Below are 20,959 nucleotides of genomic sequence, written 5' to 3' on the forward strand. Positions count from 1 at the left end.
AAAGAAAAGCAGAAAAGGAAAGAGCAGAAGAAGAAAGGAAAGCAGAAAAGGAAAGAGCAGAAGAAGAAAGGAAAGCAGAAGAGAGGAGAGAAGAGAAACAAGCAGAGGAAAGGAGAGTGGAACGAGAACTCCAGGAAAGGTTAGCAGAAGAAGAAAGGAAAGCAGAAAAGGAAAGAGCAGAAGAAGAAAGGAAAGCAGAAGAGAGGAGAGAAGAGAAACAAGCAGAGGAAAGGAGAGTGGAACGAGAACTCCAGGAAAGGTTAGCAGAAGAAGAAAGGAAAGCAGAAAAGGAAAGAGCAGAAGAAGAAAGGAAAGCAGAAGAGAGGAGAGAAGAGAAACAAGCAGAGGAAAGGAGAGTGGAACGAGAACTCCAGGAAAGGTTAGAAGGGAGAAAAGCAGAGGAGAGGAGAGCTGCCAGGGAACTCGAAGCAGAGGAGAGAAAAGCCGAAAGGGAGTTGAAGGAACGGGATCTGGCGCTTCAGCAAGAGATTAAATTCAAGGAGCTGGATTTAATGAGAGAACGGGGAGAGGTACCACCCTTACTGACGGGGTCAACACTTAGCCAGAACACCTGGGAGGTGGGCAGACATGTGAGACTGGTTCCACCCTTCAGTGAAAAGGAAGTCACTCAATTTTTTCCACACTTTGAGAAAGTGGCTCGACAGTTAAACTGGCCGGAGGAGGCCTGGACCATACTAGTGCAAAGTGTGCTAGTGGGTAAAGCTCAAGAGATTTATTCGGCACTACCAATGGACCAATGTGCAGATTATGAGGTATTGAAGAAGCACATCCTCAAAGCCTATGAGTTGGTTCCGGAAGCTTACCGGCAAAAATTCAGGAATGCCAGGAAGAGGGAGAGTGAGACCCATGTGGAGTTTGCTAGAGTGAAAGAAAATATGTTTGATCGGTGGTGTGAGTCAAAAGGAGTCGGGAACGACTTCGAAGCATTGCGTGACCTGATGCTGGTGGAGAAATTTCAACAGTGTGTCCACGAGGACATCAAAGTGTACCTGCAGGAAAAGAAAGTACCAAAGTTGTGGGACGCAGCCACCATGGCAAATGATTATGCCTTAACACACCGGATAGGGGTCCACGAACCTAACTCCTCGCCTAGATCTCCGCAGGGGAGGTGTGGAACAGCAGGTGTGGAGAACGACAATACATGGCGGCGGCCTCGAGATGATTATGGGGACAACGCTGATACCCGAACTGTTCGAAATCAGGGGGCTACGGGCCCAAGACAAACTTATTTTTCGGGGGGCCCGAGGCAGACCACGAGTTTTTCCTCCGGGCCTACTTGCGCTTTTTGCAAGAAACCTGGACACTTGATGTCCAGTTGTTACCTCATGAAAAGGGAAAACCCAGAGCGGAGTCTGACTATTACCACTCCGAATGAGATGGCAAGCGTAAGAAATTGCCCACAGAAGAGTTACCAACCATTTATTTATGAGGGGTTGGTCTCACTCAAGGGAGACTTGACTAACTCAAGACCGGTTAGGGTTTTGAGGGACACAGGAGCCCATCAATCCTTAATGCTTGAAGGCATTTTGCCATTGTCAAAGAGTACCGCAACTGGTGATAGTGTTCAGTTACAAGGGATCGGTGGCTGTGTTAGTGCCCCACTTCATGTCATCCATTTGGAATCCGATTTGGTGTCAGGACCGGTCACCGTCGGTTTACAAGCCACGCTTCCTGTAGAGGGAGTATCTGTGATTATCGGGAATGATTTGGCCGGGGGGCAATTTATGGTAACCCGAGGGTGGGTAAAGAGCCCCGCAGGGGAAATAACACCACCCCCCGCTCGGGATGGCGACAAAAGTTCCAAGTTATTTGTAGGGGGACTGAACTTCAACACAGAGGAAGAAGTTCTGACCTCTGTCTTCAACAGATATGGGCAGCTGGTGGTAAAAGTGCGGGTGGTAAAAGACAAGGAAACGCAACGGTCAAGAGGGTTCGGCTTTGTCACGTTTGCAAGCACAAGAGACGCCAGAGAGGCAGAGAAGAATTGGAATGGTAAGGATTTGGAGGGTCGGACCATAACAGTAGGGAAGGCATTTCGTAGACGTCGAGAGGTCTACAGAAGAGGACAACTTGGCGGTAGTTTTGGGGTTGGCAGCAGCCGATATTACTATGGAGGCTCCCAGAGTTACTGCACCTCCCGAAAGAATGAATGTCAGAGCACTGGCCGAGAAGGAGACCGCCAGTCAAGTAATGGCTGGGACAAGGGGTCCCACCGTAACTGTTAGGAGTCTGGAGAAGTTGAAGCACTAGATACGGGGGAGCCGCCGAGCCGGGGCTCTTACACGGACTAACCGTGAACTCCACGTTCTTAAAGGCGTCCATGTAATGAACTTTCCTCCCCGGACTAACCGTGAACTCCACATTCCTTAAGGCGTCCATGTAGGGAATACTCAGCTGGGCCTCCTGAAAAAGTGCTATCGAGAGGTTTAACTTTGGGGCTTTGGTCACCACCTCTTAACCGTCATTCAAGAGAAACTAGAAGTGGTTGACGCTTGGTCCAGAGTGAATTAATCTAGGGGTTTTGGTGAAATTTTGTTGCTTTATTTTTAAGTGATAATGGTGCCCGGGGGGAACTGATGATTTGGGGGTGTGAGTTATCTGGTTTGTTTATCCAAGTTGGCTGGCAAAGAAAGTTTTCGCTGGGTTCAAACTTTCTTTCTTGAAGGGGGGGGGAGTGTTACGAATTCATGTGAATTACTATTCAGGTCTTTGCTTATCAATGTGTAGTCGATTAAAGGTTGTTGTGATTAAAGGGTCAGGAGCCCTTCTGGGAAAAAGGAGACCGGAAACGGAAGGAAAAAGACACGAGGTCCTGGAGGAGCGACGATCTTCTTCTTCTTCCTCGCCGAGCTCCGAGGCGAGGGTATCGATATCGAGCAGCGTCAGACGCTGCGTTGGGAAACCCATCTGGCGAAAGGAATTACCCCTTGACACATCAAGTTGCCGTGGGTTCATGCACGAAACCCAGCGTCCTACACAGTTCGCCTCACCGTCTACAATGATGCGTACGGGTCGCACCTTGGGCCTCGCGCGCTGGACAAGCCGCGCGTTGCTTTGCCCGCGTTGCTTGACAAGGAGGTGCGCGCTGCAACCGTTGTTCCCGGTACGTGACGTGCACGTTTGGGAGCACGTCAGCCAGGGGTTCGTTCAACCGCCCGGGTGCGGATAAGCCGACCATCATCTTGGTCAGGAGGGGCCCAGAGACATTGTGAGGGACAGAGACCAAAGGGGTCGTGAGTACCCAAGGGGTCGGGAGTGGGGAAAGGGGACACACATATATAAGATGGCCATCTTAATCATATTGGTGATTGATTGTTGATTGTGGATTGTTGATGGTTGTTGATTGTTGATTCCTTGGGGGAATATATTATTGATTACTCTGGATCCTTGGTGTGGGGTTTCTTATTGACTGGAAGCGTATAAATCATATATCTTTCTGGCGGGGTGCCTCCCACGGTCCGGGGGTCACCGAGACCAGGTAGTTACCGGGAGGACCACGTAACAAATGTCTCATGTTATGTAAGGGTTATCTATCAGGATCTAATAGATATTGATCTGACATGAACAATATTGTGATATTCTACTTATTCCCAAATAAGAAAAGTAAAAACATAATATTTTTTACCTGAAAAACTGTGTTCACAGAGGTTCCCAAAACAGAACAAGAGTTTGAAGAGAGGTTCATCTTCAAGTCATTCATGTTGAAATTTGTGAATGCTTACACTACCATCTTCTATGTTGCATTCCTGAAAGGAAGGTAATGCGTTATATGTTGGTGTTATTTGTTCTACAATTATTATAGGTAACTATTTGATCCAATACTCTTGGAACATGGAGGACCTTCTACATAAATCAAAGGCAGGATAATGACATTAGGTGACATCAATATACTTTTACACAAATCACTCTGACATCGAGAGATGAAAGGCAAATCAACTCAGTATATGGGATTTGAATCTGTGAATTGAAGTGCTCAGATGGGAATGTCAAACAGGCAAACCCAGTTTAGAGGTAACTTATGTCATCGTCATCACCTTCACTTTGGAGGTCTTGAGGTCTATTTGTTTTTGGGCTCAATTCCCATTGGACGCAATCCGACTAAAACTCTTGTCACCTGTTGGAGTGCCGACAATATTTCATTGATAACACTGACGCATGGTCACATAGGTCACATGGTATAACAGCCATATTGGATTAAATGAAAAAAAAATTGGTCATCTTTTTCTTCAAAACTGCTCAACGAAAAAAATAGAAACTTGCCAAATGTTATCACTCACCATATGGTGTATAGGGTATTAATGATGACGTCATCAGTGAAGAGGTATTCCAGCCGTAATTGGTTGAATCCAAATCCTTCTCTGAAAAATCTGAAACTTCATTTATCCATTCTACGACCTGATGTGAGTGAACAATTAACTTTGTGACCATCAGTCACATGGTCTGGTGGCCATATTGGATTGAAAATAAAAACGTAAAATTTTCTCCTCCAGAATCGCTTAACAGATCGATGCAAAGCTTCATATATATAATCACTAAGCCTTGAGGAATATATTGTTTGAAATTTCTTTCATCACTACCTTCATTGATGCAATTTAGCCTTTATATGCACATAAGTGGTTGTTAAATATCCTCATAATCAATCAATATAATCAATAAAGCTATGGATAATGGCAATGAATGTGGCACAATAGGGTGCATGGATGATATGGGTATGTGGGTCATAATAGTAGTGTTTTCAGTTAATGATCATACTTTTGTTCAGAATGAGGGCGCAAGGTGAGACCATACACTCTACGAGTGCCGTTCTAGTTATTGTATGGTATTACAAAGCCACTTTCAGAAATGTAAATGCCTGCAATGTATTTCACAAAGTGTTTGACTAATAGTATTGTTTTACAGATTCACTGGCCGGCCTGGGAGATATTTTTACATATTTGGCCATACACGGATGGAGGAGGTACGTTACTGATCCAAATCAACATTATGTTTGAATACTTTATTTCACACGTCTATACTAAGCTACAATAACACATCGACTCCTCTTTTCATGCATCTAGCTCAACTCAATACTTTTTTAAATTTCAAACATACATCATGGCGATTGGTAAATGGTAAAATTTACATGGACATCATAATAAGGAGAACTGAATGACTTTAAATTGAATAGACATTTTAAAAATAACCACGGGGAACAGAAAATATCATCACAGGTGTTAGTAAAAGTTTGCGTTTTATCCTCGGGTAGAATTGCAAGTCTTGATGGATCAGGAAAGGTGTTCAGCAGGACAGAGAAAAAGAGGGACTAGTGGGCAGATGAGCAATGAATGCGTTGGTGAGTCAGTAAGAAAGAGCAGCCTCGGTGAGATGGAAAAGACAGATCAAACTTCAAAGAGCAATCAGAGATTGCAGACCCTCGCCAGGACATGTTTTCAGTGGTTTTAAGGCTTTTGTGTTAAAACAAATATGGCGGCCGAACCACGTGACCGATGACGTAATCATTTGTTTTTCTCAACCAATTTATCCCGAGATGATGCTCAAGTAATTTCATCCTGATTGGATAATGTTTTTTACTTGTCAAATTATGACGTCATAACGGCGGCACCTATGACGTCATCATTCACATATGTTATTCCGCATGGAGAGTTCTTTACAATGAGCCATATCTCTTTTTTTTTTCTCTGCAGTGGTTTCGGATAATATAGAGGTGCAAAGTTTTTCGGTTTTTCCAAGATAGCACCCGCAGCACGTGACATATGACGTCATAATTATCATAAAAAATTCTGCAGGTGGAGGCGCACCTGTGGTGAAAATTTCCTGTCAATCGGACCAACGTCTGCAGAGAAAATCATATTTATTCTGTGCGGACAAACAGACAGACAGACAGACAGACAGACAAACAAACGGACTCAATTGCAATACCCTCTCCTCTAGCGATGGTAGTAATCAAAGACACCACTTGGTGAAGAATACATGAGTAGTGGGAGAAGAAAATAAAACGAAAAATTACATCAACATACCACACCTATATACATGAAAGGGAAGGTTGTGTAGAATAAATGGCAGGTGTCTGATGGGAATACATGGCAGTAATGAGATGGCAAGCAAAGAGGAAGGGAGTAAATTGAGGTGATGAAGCAGTGAGAGGTATACTTGTATAATTGAGGTGTTTTCATTCATGCATACTAGCGTTACTTGGCGCGCTCCGCACTCCGTGCGCCTCACCACACGTCGTTTCAGAGGGATAGGCATCTTTGACCATTTCTGTGTCTTTTGGGTCTTCATTGTGTTTTGGGTCTTCAGGGCCATTTGGGTCTTCAGGGTCTTTTGGATCCTCTGGGCCTTCAAGGGTATTTTGGGTATTTGGGGTGTTTTGGGTATTTGGGTCTTTGGTGTCTTCAGGTGCTTTTGGGTCTTCGGGGTCTTTTGTTTCCCCTGGGTCTTTAAGAGTCTTTGGGGTATTTTGGTTCTTCGTGGTATTTAAGGGTATTTTGGGTCTAAAGGGTCTTTGGGGTCTTCAGTGTGTTTTGGGTCTTCAGTGTGTTTTGGGTCTTCGGGGTCTTTTGGGTCTTTTGGGTCTATGGGTTATTTTGGATCTTCGGGGTGTTTTGGGTCTTTGTGGTCTTTTTGGGTCTCTTGGGTCTTCGGAGTGTTTTGGGTCTTCGGGGTGTTTTGGGTCTTCGGGGTGTTTTGGGTCTTTGGGGTATTTTGGGTCTTTGGGGTATTTTGGGTCTTCAGGGTCTTTGGAGTCTTCAAGGTCTTTTGGGTCTTTAAGGGTATTTTTGGTCTTCAGGGGTCTTGGTGGTCTTAAGGGTCTTGGGGGAATTAAAGGATCGTCAAAGGTCTGAGGGGTCTCAGCAGTCTAAACGTAATTAAGAGGATTAATTAAGAAGGGGTTAATTTTTTTGAAGAAGACGAAGACGTTTTGGTTGCATATAAACATACATACAAACCGACATAACCATATACGTTTGTTCTATTATAATAAGATATGAGCATTGTGGGAGAAAGTAGCATAAAGGGAAACAGTTGGTGCATGGAAGCTGCTTTAGAGTAATGAGCTTCCATTGTTTCCATCAAGTTTAAATGTATAATCCCTCATGTTTTGGTTTGAGTGAGTGTTTTTTGATTATTGGTGTGCTTTGTTACTGAAAGTCGTAAGTCAAACTGGTGATGTGCTGAGGATTAATAACTTCAGATTGACCGATAGAAGTAAGCAAATCTTCCATGGGAGAAAGCACATGTGAAACTAGAACGACACTCGGTAGAGCGCATACTCCCGCCGTGGGTCAAGTTGGAATAATACGTTTTGTTTAACATCCCCTCTCCCCAAAACAATAAATGAAAAAGAAAGTAGGCCCTGTCAGAGAATTTATTTTGATATATTTCGGAATTAGAGGAGAAAAACATCATTTAAGAATAAGAATAAGAATAAAAGCTTTAATGCAGTAAAACAGAAAAAAAAAATCCCCCAAAAATTCCTGGATGCGGAATAATATCCTGAGCTTCACCAAAAACTAATCAATTCTTCCTTATCCCAAGGGCAATCATCCCACCAACTTTCATCCAAATCCGTTCAGAACTTTTCCAGATATCTTGTTCACAAACACGCACGCACACACACACACACACACACACACACACACACACACACACACACACACACACACACACACATACACACACACACACACACAAACGAACACACACACAAACACGGACGGACACGATCGAATGCATTACTCCCTGGCGGGAGTAACTACAGACTTGGCATTTAATATGGAATATTTTTTTTGTGGGGATGAACTTACTTTTCAAGATGTCTTAGAACCAAAAGTTCATTGGAATTATGTTGAAATTATTCTAGATTTTGTTAATGTGACCTTTAAAAGAAACAAAAACCACAGTTGACATTTCGAAGCAAATAAATTGATCCTTGAAAGTGATGTAAACTGATATCGAACTCAATTCACGGACAGTACTGTGTTAAACTTCTGTACGTTTTCTAGAAGTATCTCTTTATTTTGCACATTAGCCAAAAAAAATTTCAACAAAAACAAAAGCTAAGTTATGACTGGGATTACGGACAGTAAAATTACAGTTCAGTACTTCGTGTAACCCCCACGAGCATTCAGGAGAGCACGTACACGTCGAGGCATGCTGTTCACGAGATTTGCCAAGGTTTGGACAGGAATCGCTTGCCATGCAGTGACAATAGCCTGCTGCAATTCACGCACAGAGGTCGGCTGCTGGTCCAAGTGGTCGATTTGACGCGTTAATTCTGCCCACAAGTTCTCTATCGGATTCATATCCGGGGACATGGAAGGCCACTCCATATGCTCTACACCACGGTCAGCAAGAAAGTGTTGGATCATGCGAGCATGATGAGGCCGTGCATTGTCATCTTGGAAGACAAAGTTTCCTCGAAAGGCTGCATGAGCAAATGGAAGCAATGTTTCTTCCAGAATGACCCTGGACTTGAACTGGTTCACTTTTCCATTCAGAACAACCAGGTCAGTTTTGCCCCCTGCATGAAAAGCAGCCCAAACGGTCACCCCACCACCTCCAGCTTGCACTCTTCGCACTATACAATCTTCGTTGTGGGCTTCATGCACTTGTCTGTGCACTCGGACGCGGCCATCTTGACGACAGACCAGAAATCTAGACTCGTCACTGAAGGTCACGTGATTCCAGTATCCTGGCTGCCATTGACGGTGCTCTCTGGCCCTCTGCAATCGGCGCTGGCTGTGTTGTCTGGTCAGGTGTGGCTTTCTCAGGGGACGCCTGGCATGATAGCTTGCTTGAACCAGTCGTTGGTTGACTAGCCTTCTGGATACAGGCACATTTGTCAGTTGCTGCCACTCAGCCCTAAGCTGATTAGCTGACTTGGTACGGCCATTGCAGACTAACCGGTGAAGCTGGCGATCATCTCTCCTTGTGGTTCTGCGTGGACGTCCTGGCCTCGGTATTGGAGTAGGGACACCCCTCTGAGCATTTCGTTTCAGGATCTTTGACACCTGACCTTGAGTGATGCCATACTGCCGAGCAATAGCATGCTGTTTCATGCCAGAATTTCGTAAAGCCACCACTCCAAGACAAACAGCATTGTCAAGTTGATGGACCATCTCCAGAGGAAGCGCCAATATCTTTTGTGGATGTGCAGCAGTTGTTTTCCACTAATACAGAACGCAGCAACCCTTATATACCCGATTGTGAAGCCAATCGTCAAATGTACCTGTCCTTACATTTTGTCACGCCACCTGTGATATAATCCTGTTATTGATTTCTTGCTGCGAAAGACAATCAGTGACATGGTTCTTTCAACAAAGACATCACCGAAGGGTAAAAGAACCTCACCAGATTGATATACTGAGTTCAGAAAGTAAACCCAAGTCAAGAAAAAAAAAAAATTCCATATTAAATGCCATGTCTGTAGAACGACACTGGTTATTGTGACACACAAACAACAAACAGAATCAGTGTTAAACTTTTAATGCCGTGAATGAAATGTTATTACATGGAAAGACAAATGTTTCAAGGTATGGTGACGATCAACAATTCATAAGAACAGCGCACCTGGCATATGCAAATGAGCCACAACACAAGAGGTGGTTCACAAGCAAGTTCACACGGTCAGTAGCGAGTGTGTCCACCTTGTGCATTGCTGCAGGCCTGGCACCTTCGCCTCATTGAGGCCACTAAACGTCGATGAAAGTCCTGGGGAAGATCATTCCATATCCGAGGAAGGATTTGGCGGAGTTCCTGCAGCGTTGTTGGAGGATTCGGATGACGTCGTAAACGTCACTCCATTTCATCCCAGACGAGTTCAATGGGTGACAAATCAGGGGATCTTGCAGGCCTGGTTAACACATTAACATTGTTCTGATTAAGATACTGCTGTACAACTCGAGCAACGTGTGGTCTGCTCCACTGGAGATGTCGATGTTCTGGCATCAGAATTGGCCGTCGGGCTGGGCGTTTTGCATGGATGCCGTAGACGCGTAGACGTCGTCGAACTGTTCTCGCAGATACACCTCTGTTGCCAGGTATGGTACGGGTGTAGCGGTTACCGCTGGATGCACACAATCGCCTTGCACCGGCCAGAACACGGCCAGACGCGCCTCTCCCGGGCATGCCCGGACTCACTGTTCCCGGGCACGCCCGAACCTCCCGGGCACGCCCGGTCTCGTCTTTCCCGGGCATGCCCGCTCTCGCCTTTCCAGGGCTCGCCCAGAGCGTCCGGGCATGCCCGCTATCGCCTTTTCAGGGCTCGCCCAGAGCGTCTGGGCATGCCCGCTATCGCCTTTCCAGGGCTAGCCCAGAGCGTCCGGGCATGCCCGCTATCGCCTTTCCAGGGCTCGCCCAGAGCGTCCGGGCATGCCCGCTATCGCCTTTCCAGGGCTCGCCCAGAGCGCCCGGGCACGCCCAGCCTCGACTTGCCAGGCCGCAGCCAAACACGCCCGGGCAGGTCCAGACTCGCCTTTCCAAGGCTCGCCCTTGACACCCGGGCATGCCCGGTATAGCTTTTGCCGGGCAAACCTCCCGACATAAATGTGTATATATATTGCTGCCCTATAAACGGGCTTGTCAGAATACCTGAGCTGTTTTGTTTCAATAAAGCAACTCGGACGTATTCCGTCTTTGGTCGCGTCAATTCTTTCGACTCGCGTTGGAGCGCAGTTCCTTCATTGGTGACCTACCGACATGGATACGGCAGTGACGCTTAAACTGCCTACCTTCTGGGAGGCTCACGCCGCTGTTTGGTTCGCTCAGGCGGACTCTCAGTTCGCCCTGCGAGGCATCACCGCGGACAACACCCGCTTCCACCATGTTGTGGCGGCGCTCGGTTCCGCCACCGCGGCCCGCGCCTTGAGCCTCCTCGTCCTCGAGCACCCGCCGGCTGCTGACAAATACGACGCGCTGAAGACACTCCTCCTCGATGCTTTCGCCCTCTCACCGGCAGCACACGCACGGCGCCTGCTCGCTCTGCCCGAGCTCGGCGACACGCGCCCGTCAGAGCACATGGACTATATGCTCTCGTTGCTTCGTGAGCACTCTCCGGATTTTCTGTTCCGCGAGCTGTTCCTTCGCCAGCTGCCTCACCCGGTACGCCTCGCCCTGGATGGCACGTTGATCACGGATTCCCACGCCCTCGCCAGGGAAGCCGATAAGATCTCCTCGGCGGGCCAGCACATCGGCGCGGTTACCTGGAGCCCACCGCCATCCGAGGCGACGCCCACGACGCCCGAGCGCCCTGCGCGGTTGGAGGCCGAACTGCCGGTGCAACTGGCGGCCGCCACGCCGCACCGCCCGCTTCCGACACGACGGCCGGGGCCTCCACCTGACCGTGTGTGGTGTTATTACCACGCCAGGTTCGGACACAAGGCTCGGACGTGCCGGCCCCCGTGCACTTTCGGCAGGTCGGGAAACGGCCGGGCCGGCGTTCATTCCCAGCCATGAGCACCGGCCACTTGGGCAACTTGCTGTTTATTCGGGACAAAGCGTCTGGGCGGCGTTTCCTGTGTGACACCGGCGCCCAACTGAGCGTCATACCCGCCTCCGAGCAGGACAGGCGGGACGCCGTTTGCGGCCCCTCTTTGGTCGCTGCTAATGGCTCGGCCATACGCACTTTCGGCCCACGCGTCGTCACCCTCTGCTTCGGCAGCCAGCGTTTTCAATGGACTTTTGTGACCGCCTGCGTCCCCATGGCTTTGCTGGGCGCCGACTTCCTCTGCGCACACGGGCTGCTGGTCGACGTCAAACGTCGTCGCCTTGTCAACGCCGAGACCTTCAGCTCCCTGGCGTGCACGATGAGCAGCTCCGCGCCGACCGAACTGGCATGCACCCTCCCGGCAGCGAACGAGTTCGCTCGCCTGCTCGCGGAATTCCCGGCCCTCACGCGGCCGACGTTTTCGGCCGTCGCGGTGCGGCACGGGATCGAGCACCACATACCCACTACGGGCCCGCTGGTCTACGCCAGGGCCCGCCGCCTCGACCCGGCCAAGCTCGCCGTGGCGAAGGCCGAGTTCGACGCGTTGGAGCACCTCGGCATCGTGCGGCGCTCCGATAGCGCGTGGGCCTCGCCACTGCACATCGTGCCAAAGCCGGGGGTTGGATGGCGACCGTGTGGTGACTACCGCCGTCTCAACGACGCTACCACCCCCAACAGGTACCCGATCCCGCATATTCAGGACTTTTCCGCCCGTTTGGCGGGACGGGTCATCTTTTCGAAAATTGACCTGATACGGGGCTACCACCAGGTACCTGTCCGGGCGGCCGACGTCCCGAAAACGGCCGTCATCACGCCGTTCGGCCTGTTCGAATTTTTGCGGATGCCGTTTGGCCTCAAGAACGCGGCCCAGGCGTTCCAGCGCTTGATGGACGGCGTGCTGCGCGACCTGCCGTTTCTTTTCGTCTATCTGGACGATATCCTCGTCGCCAGCACGTCCCGCGCCGAGCACCTCCTCCACCTCCGAACACTGTTCGGTCGCCTCAGCGAGCACGGCTTAATTGTCAACCCGGTCAAATGCCACTTCGGCGCGACGACCGTTGACTTTTTGGGCCACCGCATCACCAAGACCGGGGCCGTGCCGCTGCCGACCAAGGTTGAGGCCATCACCACGTTCCCGCGTCCCCGTTCCATCAAGGCCCTCCAAGAGTTCCTCGGCATGGTGAATTTTTATCACCGATTCGTGCCCCGCGCTGCTCAGCTCATGCGGCCCCTTTACGAGGCCCTCCGGGGCAAGCCGGCCAAGCATGACATTGTTTGGTCCGTGGCCATGGACGCGGCCTTCGCCAGCGCCAAACGGGCCCTCGCCGACGCAACGCTGCTGGCTCACCCGGTGCTCAACGCGCCCATTGCCCTCACTACGGACGCCTCCAACTACGCGGTGGGCGCCGTCCATGAGCAATGGGTGGACGGGGTTTGGCAGCCACTCGCTTTTTTCAGCCGGCAACTCCGGCCGAACGAGTTAAACTACAGCACGTTCGACCGCGAGCTGCTCGGGCTATTCCTGGCCGTTCGCCATTTCCGACACCTCCTGGAGGGCCGCCCGTTCACGGCTTTCGTCGACCACAAGCCGTTGGTCTACGCAATGGCTAAGGTCACGGAGCCGTGGTCGGCCTGCCAGCAGCGCCACCTCTCCGCCGTGTCGGAGTTCACCACGGACATCCGGCACGTCGCCGGCAAAGACAACGCCGTGGCCGACTGTCTTTCTCGGGCCAGCGCGAATGCGGTCCACCTCGGCGTGGACTTCGCGCTCATGGCGGCCGACCAGACCACTGACGCCTCGGTGCAGGCACTCCGTGCGGCGGAGACGGGCCTCCGCCTGGCCGACATTCCCTTCACGGGCACCGTCCTGCTCTGCGACGTCTCCCAGGGCCAGCCTCGCCCCATCGTGCCCGTTTCCTGGCAGCGCCGCATCTTCGCCTCCATCCACGGCCTTTCTCACCCGGGCCGGAAAGCTTCTCAGAAGCTGGTGTCGGCGCGTTTCGTCTGGCACAGCCTTCGACGAAACATCCGCGACTGGGCCAACGCCTGCACGGCCTGCCAGCGGGTCAAGGTCCACCGCCACACCCAGGCCCCGCTGGCACCTTTCGCCGTGCCTGAACGGCGTTTTGACCACGTCCACGTGGACCTGGTGGGTCCCCTGCCCCCCTCTCGGGGGTTCACCCACCTGCTCACCATGGTGGACAGGACCACCAGGTGGCCGGAGGCTGTGCCCCTCGCCTCCACCACCACCGCCGACGTGGCGCAGGCGTTCATCGCCACCTGGGTCGCGCGCTTCGGCGCACCAGCGGACATCTCGTCCGACCGCGGCCCACAGTTCACGTCTGAGCTTTGGGGCGCGGTCGCCCTTTCGTTGGGGGTCACGCTGCACCGCACCACGGCCTACCACCCCCAAGCCAACGGGTTGTGCGAGCGGTTTCACCGCTCCATGAAGGCGGCACTCATGGCCGGCCTTCAGGACGACGGATGGGCCGACCGGCTGCCGTGGGTCCTTTTGGGCCTTCGCACGGCCCCCAAGGAAGACCTCCAGGCGTCCGCCGCCGAGCTCGTCTACGGCCAGCCGCTCCGCGTCCCGGGCGAATTCGTGCCCGACGCTACCAGTCCCTGGTCCGCCGCCCGACGATTTGCCCCCATGCCGACGTCCCGCCATGGTGGCCCCCAGTCCTACGTCCCCCCGGCGCTTCGCACAGCGGAGTACGTCTTTGTGCGTCATGACGCGCACCGGGGGCCACTCCGGCCGCCGTACGACGGGCCCTTCCGGGTCCTGCGACGGGGCGACAAGTCTTTCATCGTTGACTTCGGCGGCCGGCCAGACCAGATTTCTGTGGACCGCCTCAAACCGGCGCACATGGACGTCGACCGACCACCACGGTTGGCCCTTCCTCCGCGGCGAGGCCGCCCCCCGTCCACAGTTCCCCCCGCTCGACCACCCACCACCACATCGGACCCCTCCCCACGACCCTCCAGGGGTCGCTTCGGCCGGGTCATCCGGACCCCCCTTAAATTGACCCTGCCGGTGCAGGTCGATTCTGGAGGGGCGTGTGTAGCGGTTACCGCTGGATGCACACAATCGCCTTGCACCGGCCAGAACACGGCCAGACGCGCCTCTCCCGGGCATGCCCGGACTCACTGTTCCCGGGCACGCCCGAACCTCCCGGGCACGCCCGGTCTCGTCTTTCCCGGGCATGCCCGCTCTCGCCTTTCCAGGGCTCGCCCAGAGCGTCCGGGCATGCCCGCTATCGCCTTTTCAGGGCTCGCCCAGAGCATCCGGGCATGCCCGCTATCGCCTTTCCAGGGCTCGCCCAGAGCGTCCGGGCATGCCCGCTATCGCCTTTCCAGGGCTCGCCCAGAGCGTCCGGGCATGCCCGCTATCGCCTTTCCAGGGCTCGCCCAGAGCGTCCGGGCATGCCCGCTATCGCCTTTCCAGGGCTCGCCCAGAGCGCCCGGGCACGCCCAGCCTCGACTTGCCAGGCCGCAGCCAAACACGCCCGGGCAGGTCCAGACTCGCCTTTCCAAGGCTCGCCCTTGACACCCGGGCATGCCCGGTATAGCTTTTGCCGGGCAAACTTCCCGACATAAATGTGTATATATATTGCTGCCCTATAAACGGGCTTGTCAGAATACCTGAGCTGTTTTGTTTCAATAAAGCAACTCGGACGAATTCCGTCTTTGGTCGCGTCAATTCTTTCGACTCGCGTTGGAGCGCAGTTCCTTCATGGGCTGTAAGGGTTGCTGGCTGGAACCTGTGTCGGAGGTGCGTGGTTCGAATCCATCGGTCTTGACGTGGGGTCGTTACTGGTGGGCAGCCACGACGGAGACGGTCTATAACTTGATTGTTTTGCTGAAAATGTCGCCATAAGTGCCAAATTGTGTTTCTATGGACGTTGAATCGACGAGCAACATCACGCTGCGAGGTACCAGACTGAAGCATACCTATAGCTCTCCATCAGTCATTTTCCCCGAGGCGTGGCATGTCGAACTTGTTCCAGAACGATGAATAGAGGTGTTTTTCTGACTTCCGCACTTCTTCAGACTGCATTGAGTGGACATGATAAGCGTCTGGTTGTCTGGCCTTTTAAAGTGAACATTGCTGGCCATTTTTCTCGAATATGCCATGCTTCTTGCAAATTTCGTGCAATTCGAACAACAACTGCTTGGTTGCGTTTCTTCGACCATTTTAACACTCTTCCTCTGGTTCAAATCCAAAAATCCATTCACAAGATTACCAATGAAAAAATTCCATGTCACAATAACTTTTGCCTCTGAGTATATTATGATGCCATGCACGGTCTAATCCTAAGTTAAAACAAAACAAGCCTGTGTCTCAGTAGCAACGTGTGGTGAGACGAGCGTAATGAGCTAATACACGCTAGTATATATAAAGTTTGATTTGAAAGCATCATGAAATAAGTTCAGGTGGCATCAAAATGTAAATACTTTGCAGGGGGCGGGAGGAGGGAGGGGTGAATACTTTTGCAGGCCACTGCATGTGTCTGGTTGGTAGGAGGAGAAAGGAGAAGAAAAGAGGAAAACAATTTTTTTTGTGGATATGTGATGTGTGTGTGATGTGTGCTAATTGAGTCTTTGTGTGTGAGTGGTACGTGTGGAAGATAAGAGGGAGTGGACCGGTTGATGAGGACCGACCGGTGTTCTGACCGTGACCGTGCAGCCCTACAAATCTGGGCAGCAGGGATGAGTATGGAAGATTTGGCCCCGGTCTTGTATGGGGGAGAGGGGGTACAACCACCATGAATAGTCATCCCAATTGCTGTTTGTTATACAGATAAGAGCACAATGATACATAAAGCTACACCACACATCTTTTTTACCCTCTCTAATATAACCTTTTTGCATGCAGTGTGCACCTGGCGGTTGTCTCATCGAGCTTTGTATACAACTGAGTTTCATAATGCTGGGAAAGCAACTCATCCAGAACAACATCTTCGAGATTGGCATTCCGTATGTATTCATTTTTATACATATCTCAGCCTTTTTAAGCAGCTCCACATCATGGTACGTGGCCCATTCAAAAGGTTGTAGGAACAAGATACGTTCATCCAGGAAACCCCATAAAATGAATACCAAGGTGTTAATCTATGGAAGAAAAAAACATTTATATATTTTCTTCCCAATTAAATATATTTATTTATTATAAATATTAATTTATAATATAAAGCTCTTTCTAACCACTGACTAACTCTCATATTAATGTTTATTACTTTAATATAACTCGGCCGGGGTTCAGAAGCACCGACCTCCCAGACTCAGAGTGGGCACTCTAACTATTACGCCACCGATACTGGTGTGTTTACATTATGCCATGTTTTTCATAACTTTTTCAACGCCCTTCATAATTGTGATAGAGAAAAGTCTGAAGTCAGACATGTAAAGACAGATAAGGAATAAGCAGAAAGGTTCAGAAAAGCAGGAATGCCTTGATAGGTATAGGGGAGAAGAATATTGAGCCATTGAAGGATCAGATGTTCTTTGACATGTGCAGTCAATTGCATCAATGGGAGAAAAGGGAGACAAAGGAGGGTGTTGCAGCAGAAACCTGCAATTTGATATCGACATTCTTGGGTAAAATGCCGGGGGAATGGAAAAGGCCCCTTTATATAAAGGTATGTGCCATATGGCAAAGTAGAGAAAAGAAGGGACATTCCACAGCTTATAGAAAATATCGAACAATAGAAAAGAAGGGACATTCAAAAAATCTCGTGTGCATGCTGGACTACCCTTGTGTTCTTAGGAGGAACCAAGTAATGCTCTAGAAAGTTAAAATAAAGGGGCGCCAATTTGATTCATACACCTGCATTAAGAACAAAATGTATTTTATTTGCCAGATGTAGGGTGCCCCGGAGCAGAATTAGCCATCCGATCAATAACTAGATGGTGTTCATAGAATACTTACCCTGCACAGTCAACTTGTTGCGAGCCAACTCTTCTGTTTTTGAACATTTTTTTTCTTTGATCGAATATGGCTGCCAGACCACGTGAGCGATGACATCATAAATTTATATTCTCTAATATAATTGTTGCATAGATCATGCTCCACACATTTCAAACTGATCAGACTAAGCATTTTCCCTGTCGAATTATGACGTCACAATTATGGCACCAATGACGTCATCATTAACAACACGTATTCCCCATATGGAGTTCTTTACAATGAGCCATGTTTCAATTTTTTCCATGCAGCGGTTTTGGAGATATAGAGGTGCAACATTTTTCGGTTTTTCCAAGATGGCGCCTGTACCACATGACCAATGACGTCATGATTATCATTAATATATTCTAAAGGAGGAGGTGCTCCTATGGTGGAAATTTCATGTCCATCAGACCAAAAGTTGCTGAAAAAAAACTAATAATGGTCGGCTGGATAAGTGTTGTATTTATCGAATTATGACGTCATAACGATGGCACCGATGACATCATAATTAACATATCTTATTCCCCATGGGGAGTAGACAATGAGCCAGGTCTCAATTTTTTCCATGGAGTGGTTTAAGAGATATAGAGGTGCGAAGTTTTTCCAAGATAGCGCTGTACCACGTGATCTATGACGTCGTAATTAATCATTAAAATATTCCACAGGAGGAGGCCCTCCTATGGTGAAAATTTCATGTCAATCGGATCAACGGTTGCCGAGAAAATTAATTTTGAAAATCCAGACACGTACGGCACACGTTCGTACGTACCTGAATGCTTAACCCCAATTTTCGCTTCACGAGCGCAGGGTAAAAAAAGAATGTGAGTTGGCTCGCATTAAGTTGACTGCACAGGGTAAGTATTCTATGAACACCATCTAGTTAATGGATTGTTGATGGAAACTTGATGTTAATGTTTGTCTTTCATGGAAAGAGTAAATTGCTGGTCTGATCTATATGTGATCTGATCCAGTGTACAACTTGGGCTGGGTACTAAAATTAAACCAATAAAACAATGCTTCCTAGAGCCACCTGGCTAAGTTTAAAAGTGCAGAACAGGATAACTTACTGTACAGATTTGATACCAATAACCGGCAGAACCTTTTTAACTTAGAATTTCTACGTCAAATAGATTGGAAACCATTTTGAAACTTTCGTTCTAACTCGTCATTGTTTTTGTCTTACAGGAAGCTGAAAAAGTTTTGTCGAAGTCTCAAATCATCTCATAAGCGGAGTGGACGGGCATCTGCGTCGATGGCCCAGGGCAATAAGGATCCCCAGATGTGCTGGGAGAGAGACCATGACCTGGAACCATTTGCTGGCCTCACACCAGAGTACATGGAAATGAGTAAGTCGGTCGCAGAACTTTATTGTAATTGACATTTTTGCTTTCTGCTGGTACCCTTGCTGAGATGCAAGATTTTTACGGCGTAGCCCATAGGGCAAAGCCCTCTAGAACCGTGTTTCTCCATCTGTATGTATGTATGTCCCCTCAAACGTATACCAATCAGAGCTGAGGATTTGGTCACATGACAGGGTGATGTGATTATGTCCGATGTCATTATGGTGGTAAGGAGGCTGACTCTCCACATTCCGGCATTTTGATTCCAATTTCGTTCAGGCCAAACATATCGTCGAACCTGTCATACGTCACAATCGCCATGCTCTACATTTACGATTTTCATTCAGTGTGAAACACAAACAAACCGATTGTTAAAATGACCATGAAATATCGAAAGCATAGACGTTACGTCTTTTGCAACAAAACAGTACGTATAGGCCTCAGGCTTCATGCCTCACCTTCAAGCCGCTTTGGACAAATTAAGCCCAGGTTTCTTAATACAGTAGTGTCTCGTTTCAGTAGTATCGTTTTCGTAATAATAATAATAATAATAATAATATAGTAAACATGACCATAACACTTTAATCCCAATGTCGTGAATACAAAGTTAATGGAATGAAGCGGCGTATGGCTCATGAATCAATGATAAGTGGTGTACGGTACTACCAACCGTGTAAGTAAGGAATTCCCCTCGGTTTTTTGACCCAATGTTATTAACCCAATCCTTGTGGGGTATATAGATTACAGTAGGTCTTCCCTCAGTTCTGTTACTTACCTCACGGATGTCGGGATTCCTCCAAATTTCTTTGTTTAATGTTTATATAAACAGCATTAGCGACTGTTAAAAAATCTAATAATGTGTGTTTGTGGTTTATAATATATTACAAGCCTGGCTACGCCGCTGTTAGACTTTCGGTCTTGTTTTTTTTATCATACCTATATATTTTCAATTGAGTTAAAGTTGAACTCTTCTTTCAGCATTTCAAGTAGTTCTTCCGTTATTGATCCATCCATGAAAAGTGTCATTTTGGTACTCATTGTCTGTTCTCTGCTTGATTTCCTTTGTGTGTCTGCTAAACAGCTTACCTACTCAACCAAACCTGTGCCTCAGTTCTGTGACAATCATAGCCAATGAAGATCGGAATACATTTGGTGCAATGCCATGCATTGACATTTATTTATTTATTTATTTATGTGATTTGTTGTTTTTGTTGTTGCAGTCATCCAGTTTGGCTTTGTGACATTGTTTGTGGCATCCTTTCCGCTGGCTCCCATATTCGCTCTCCTGAACAATATCATAGAAATTCGACTCGACGGCAAGAAGTTTGTGACGGAGTTGCGCAGGCCAACAGCGATGCAGTCCAAAGATATTGGTGAGATTATACAAAAATAATTCAGACGTTCATGTCAAATCGAGGCACAATGTACATTTATCAATGGGAAAGTCATCTTGCTGGAAGCCTCATAATGACTTTAATCAACATGCAATACCTTGAGTCCCCAAAGCATCATAATCATATATTTCTTCTTATCACGCAGTGACTTAACCTGTATTTGTATTGTTACGTTTGTGCAATATGGGAGTGTATAAGGTTGGTCATAAGATCTTAACTACTATTCATATTCACGTAGTCTTAGGGTTATAGGTTTTTTTGAGCCATATGGAAAGGTTAAGTTGTCCTAATTGTGTGGCTTGCCAAAAGGACAAGCTTTGTCTATCTGAGACTAGATCGGGTAACACATCTCGTACAACTGCCCCCCTTCTATGAACTGGGCAATGCCGGGCAAGTGGAAAGGATGGCATACATGTCTTCTACCCACCTACCGAAGACGACTCCTCCCAGTTGTCTGTCAGCAAGCGGGTGGTGGGTCTTGGACCAAGAACGGTTCATGATTGGAGAAACCCCTTGTGCGTCATTTGTGGACCCTTCAGGTGGAGAGACGGCCGCTAATTGGTTAATCTTAATGGGGGAGGAGAGGGGAGACATGGCTTGTTCTGTGGGTGAGGAGTGGGGAGGGGGGTTGGAGGAGGTGGGAGCAGTGATTGGTCAAATTCAGTTGGTAGGGAGGGGGTAGCTGGTGATAAAAGCATGTGCATGCCCCTCGCTCCCTCTTTCTCCTGAGCCCATTCTTGCCAACGATCTCTTTCTCTCTTGGACCCTC

The 20,959-nt window shown here is 48.9% G+C and overlaps 1 protein-coding gene across 1 annotated transcript in view; it reads left to right on the forward strand.

The window, feature by feature from the left end:
- Positions 1 to 20,959, forward strand: part of LOC137430878 (anoctamin-1-like) — a 210,907-nt gene that overhangs the window by 177,862 nt on the left and 12,086 nt on the right. Inside the window, exons 20-24 of the mRNA XM_078782360.1 lie at positions 3,667 to 3,778; positions 4,921 to 4,978; positions 16,386 to 16,486; positions 18,642 to 18,802; positions 20,017 to 20,169. Coding sequence (XP_078638486.1) covers positions 3,667 to 3,778; positions 4,921 to 4,978; positions 16,386 to 16,486; positions 18,642 to 18,802; positions 20,017 to 20,169 — 585 coding nt within the window. The remainder of the gene's footprint in view (positions 1 to 3,666; positions 3,779 to 4,920; positions 4,979 to 16,385; positions 16,487 to 18,641; positions 18,803 to 20,016; positions 20,170 to 20,959) is intronic.

The sequence above is a fragment of the Myxine glutinosa genome, chromosome 7 (assembly GCF_964187855.1).
Source record: "Myxine glutinosa chromosome 7, kmMyxGlut1.1, whole genome shotgun sequence".
Lineage (NCBI taxonomy): Eukaryota > Metazoa > Chordata > Myxini > Myxiniformes > Myxinidae > Myxine > Myxine glutinosa.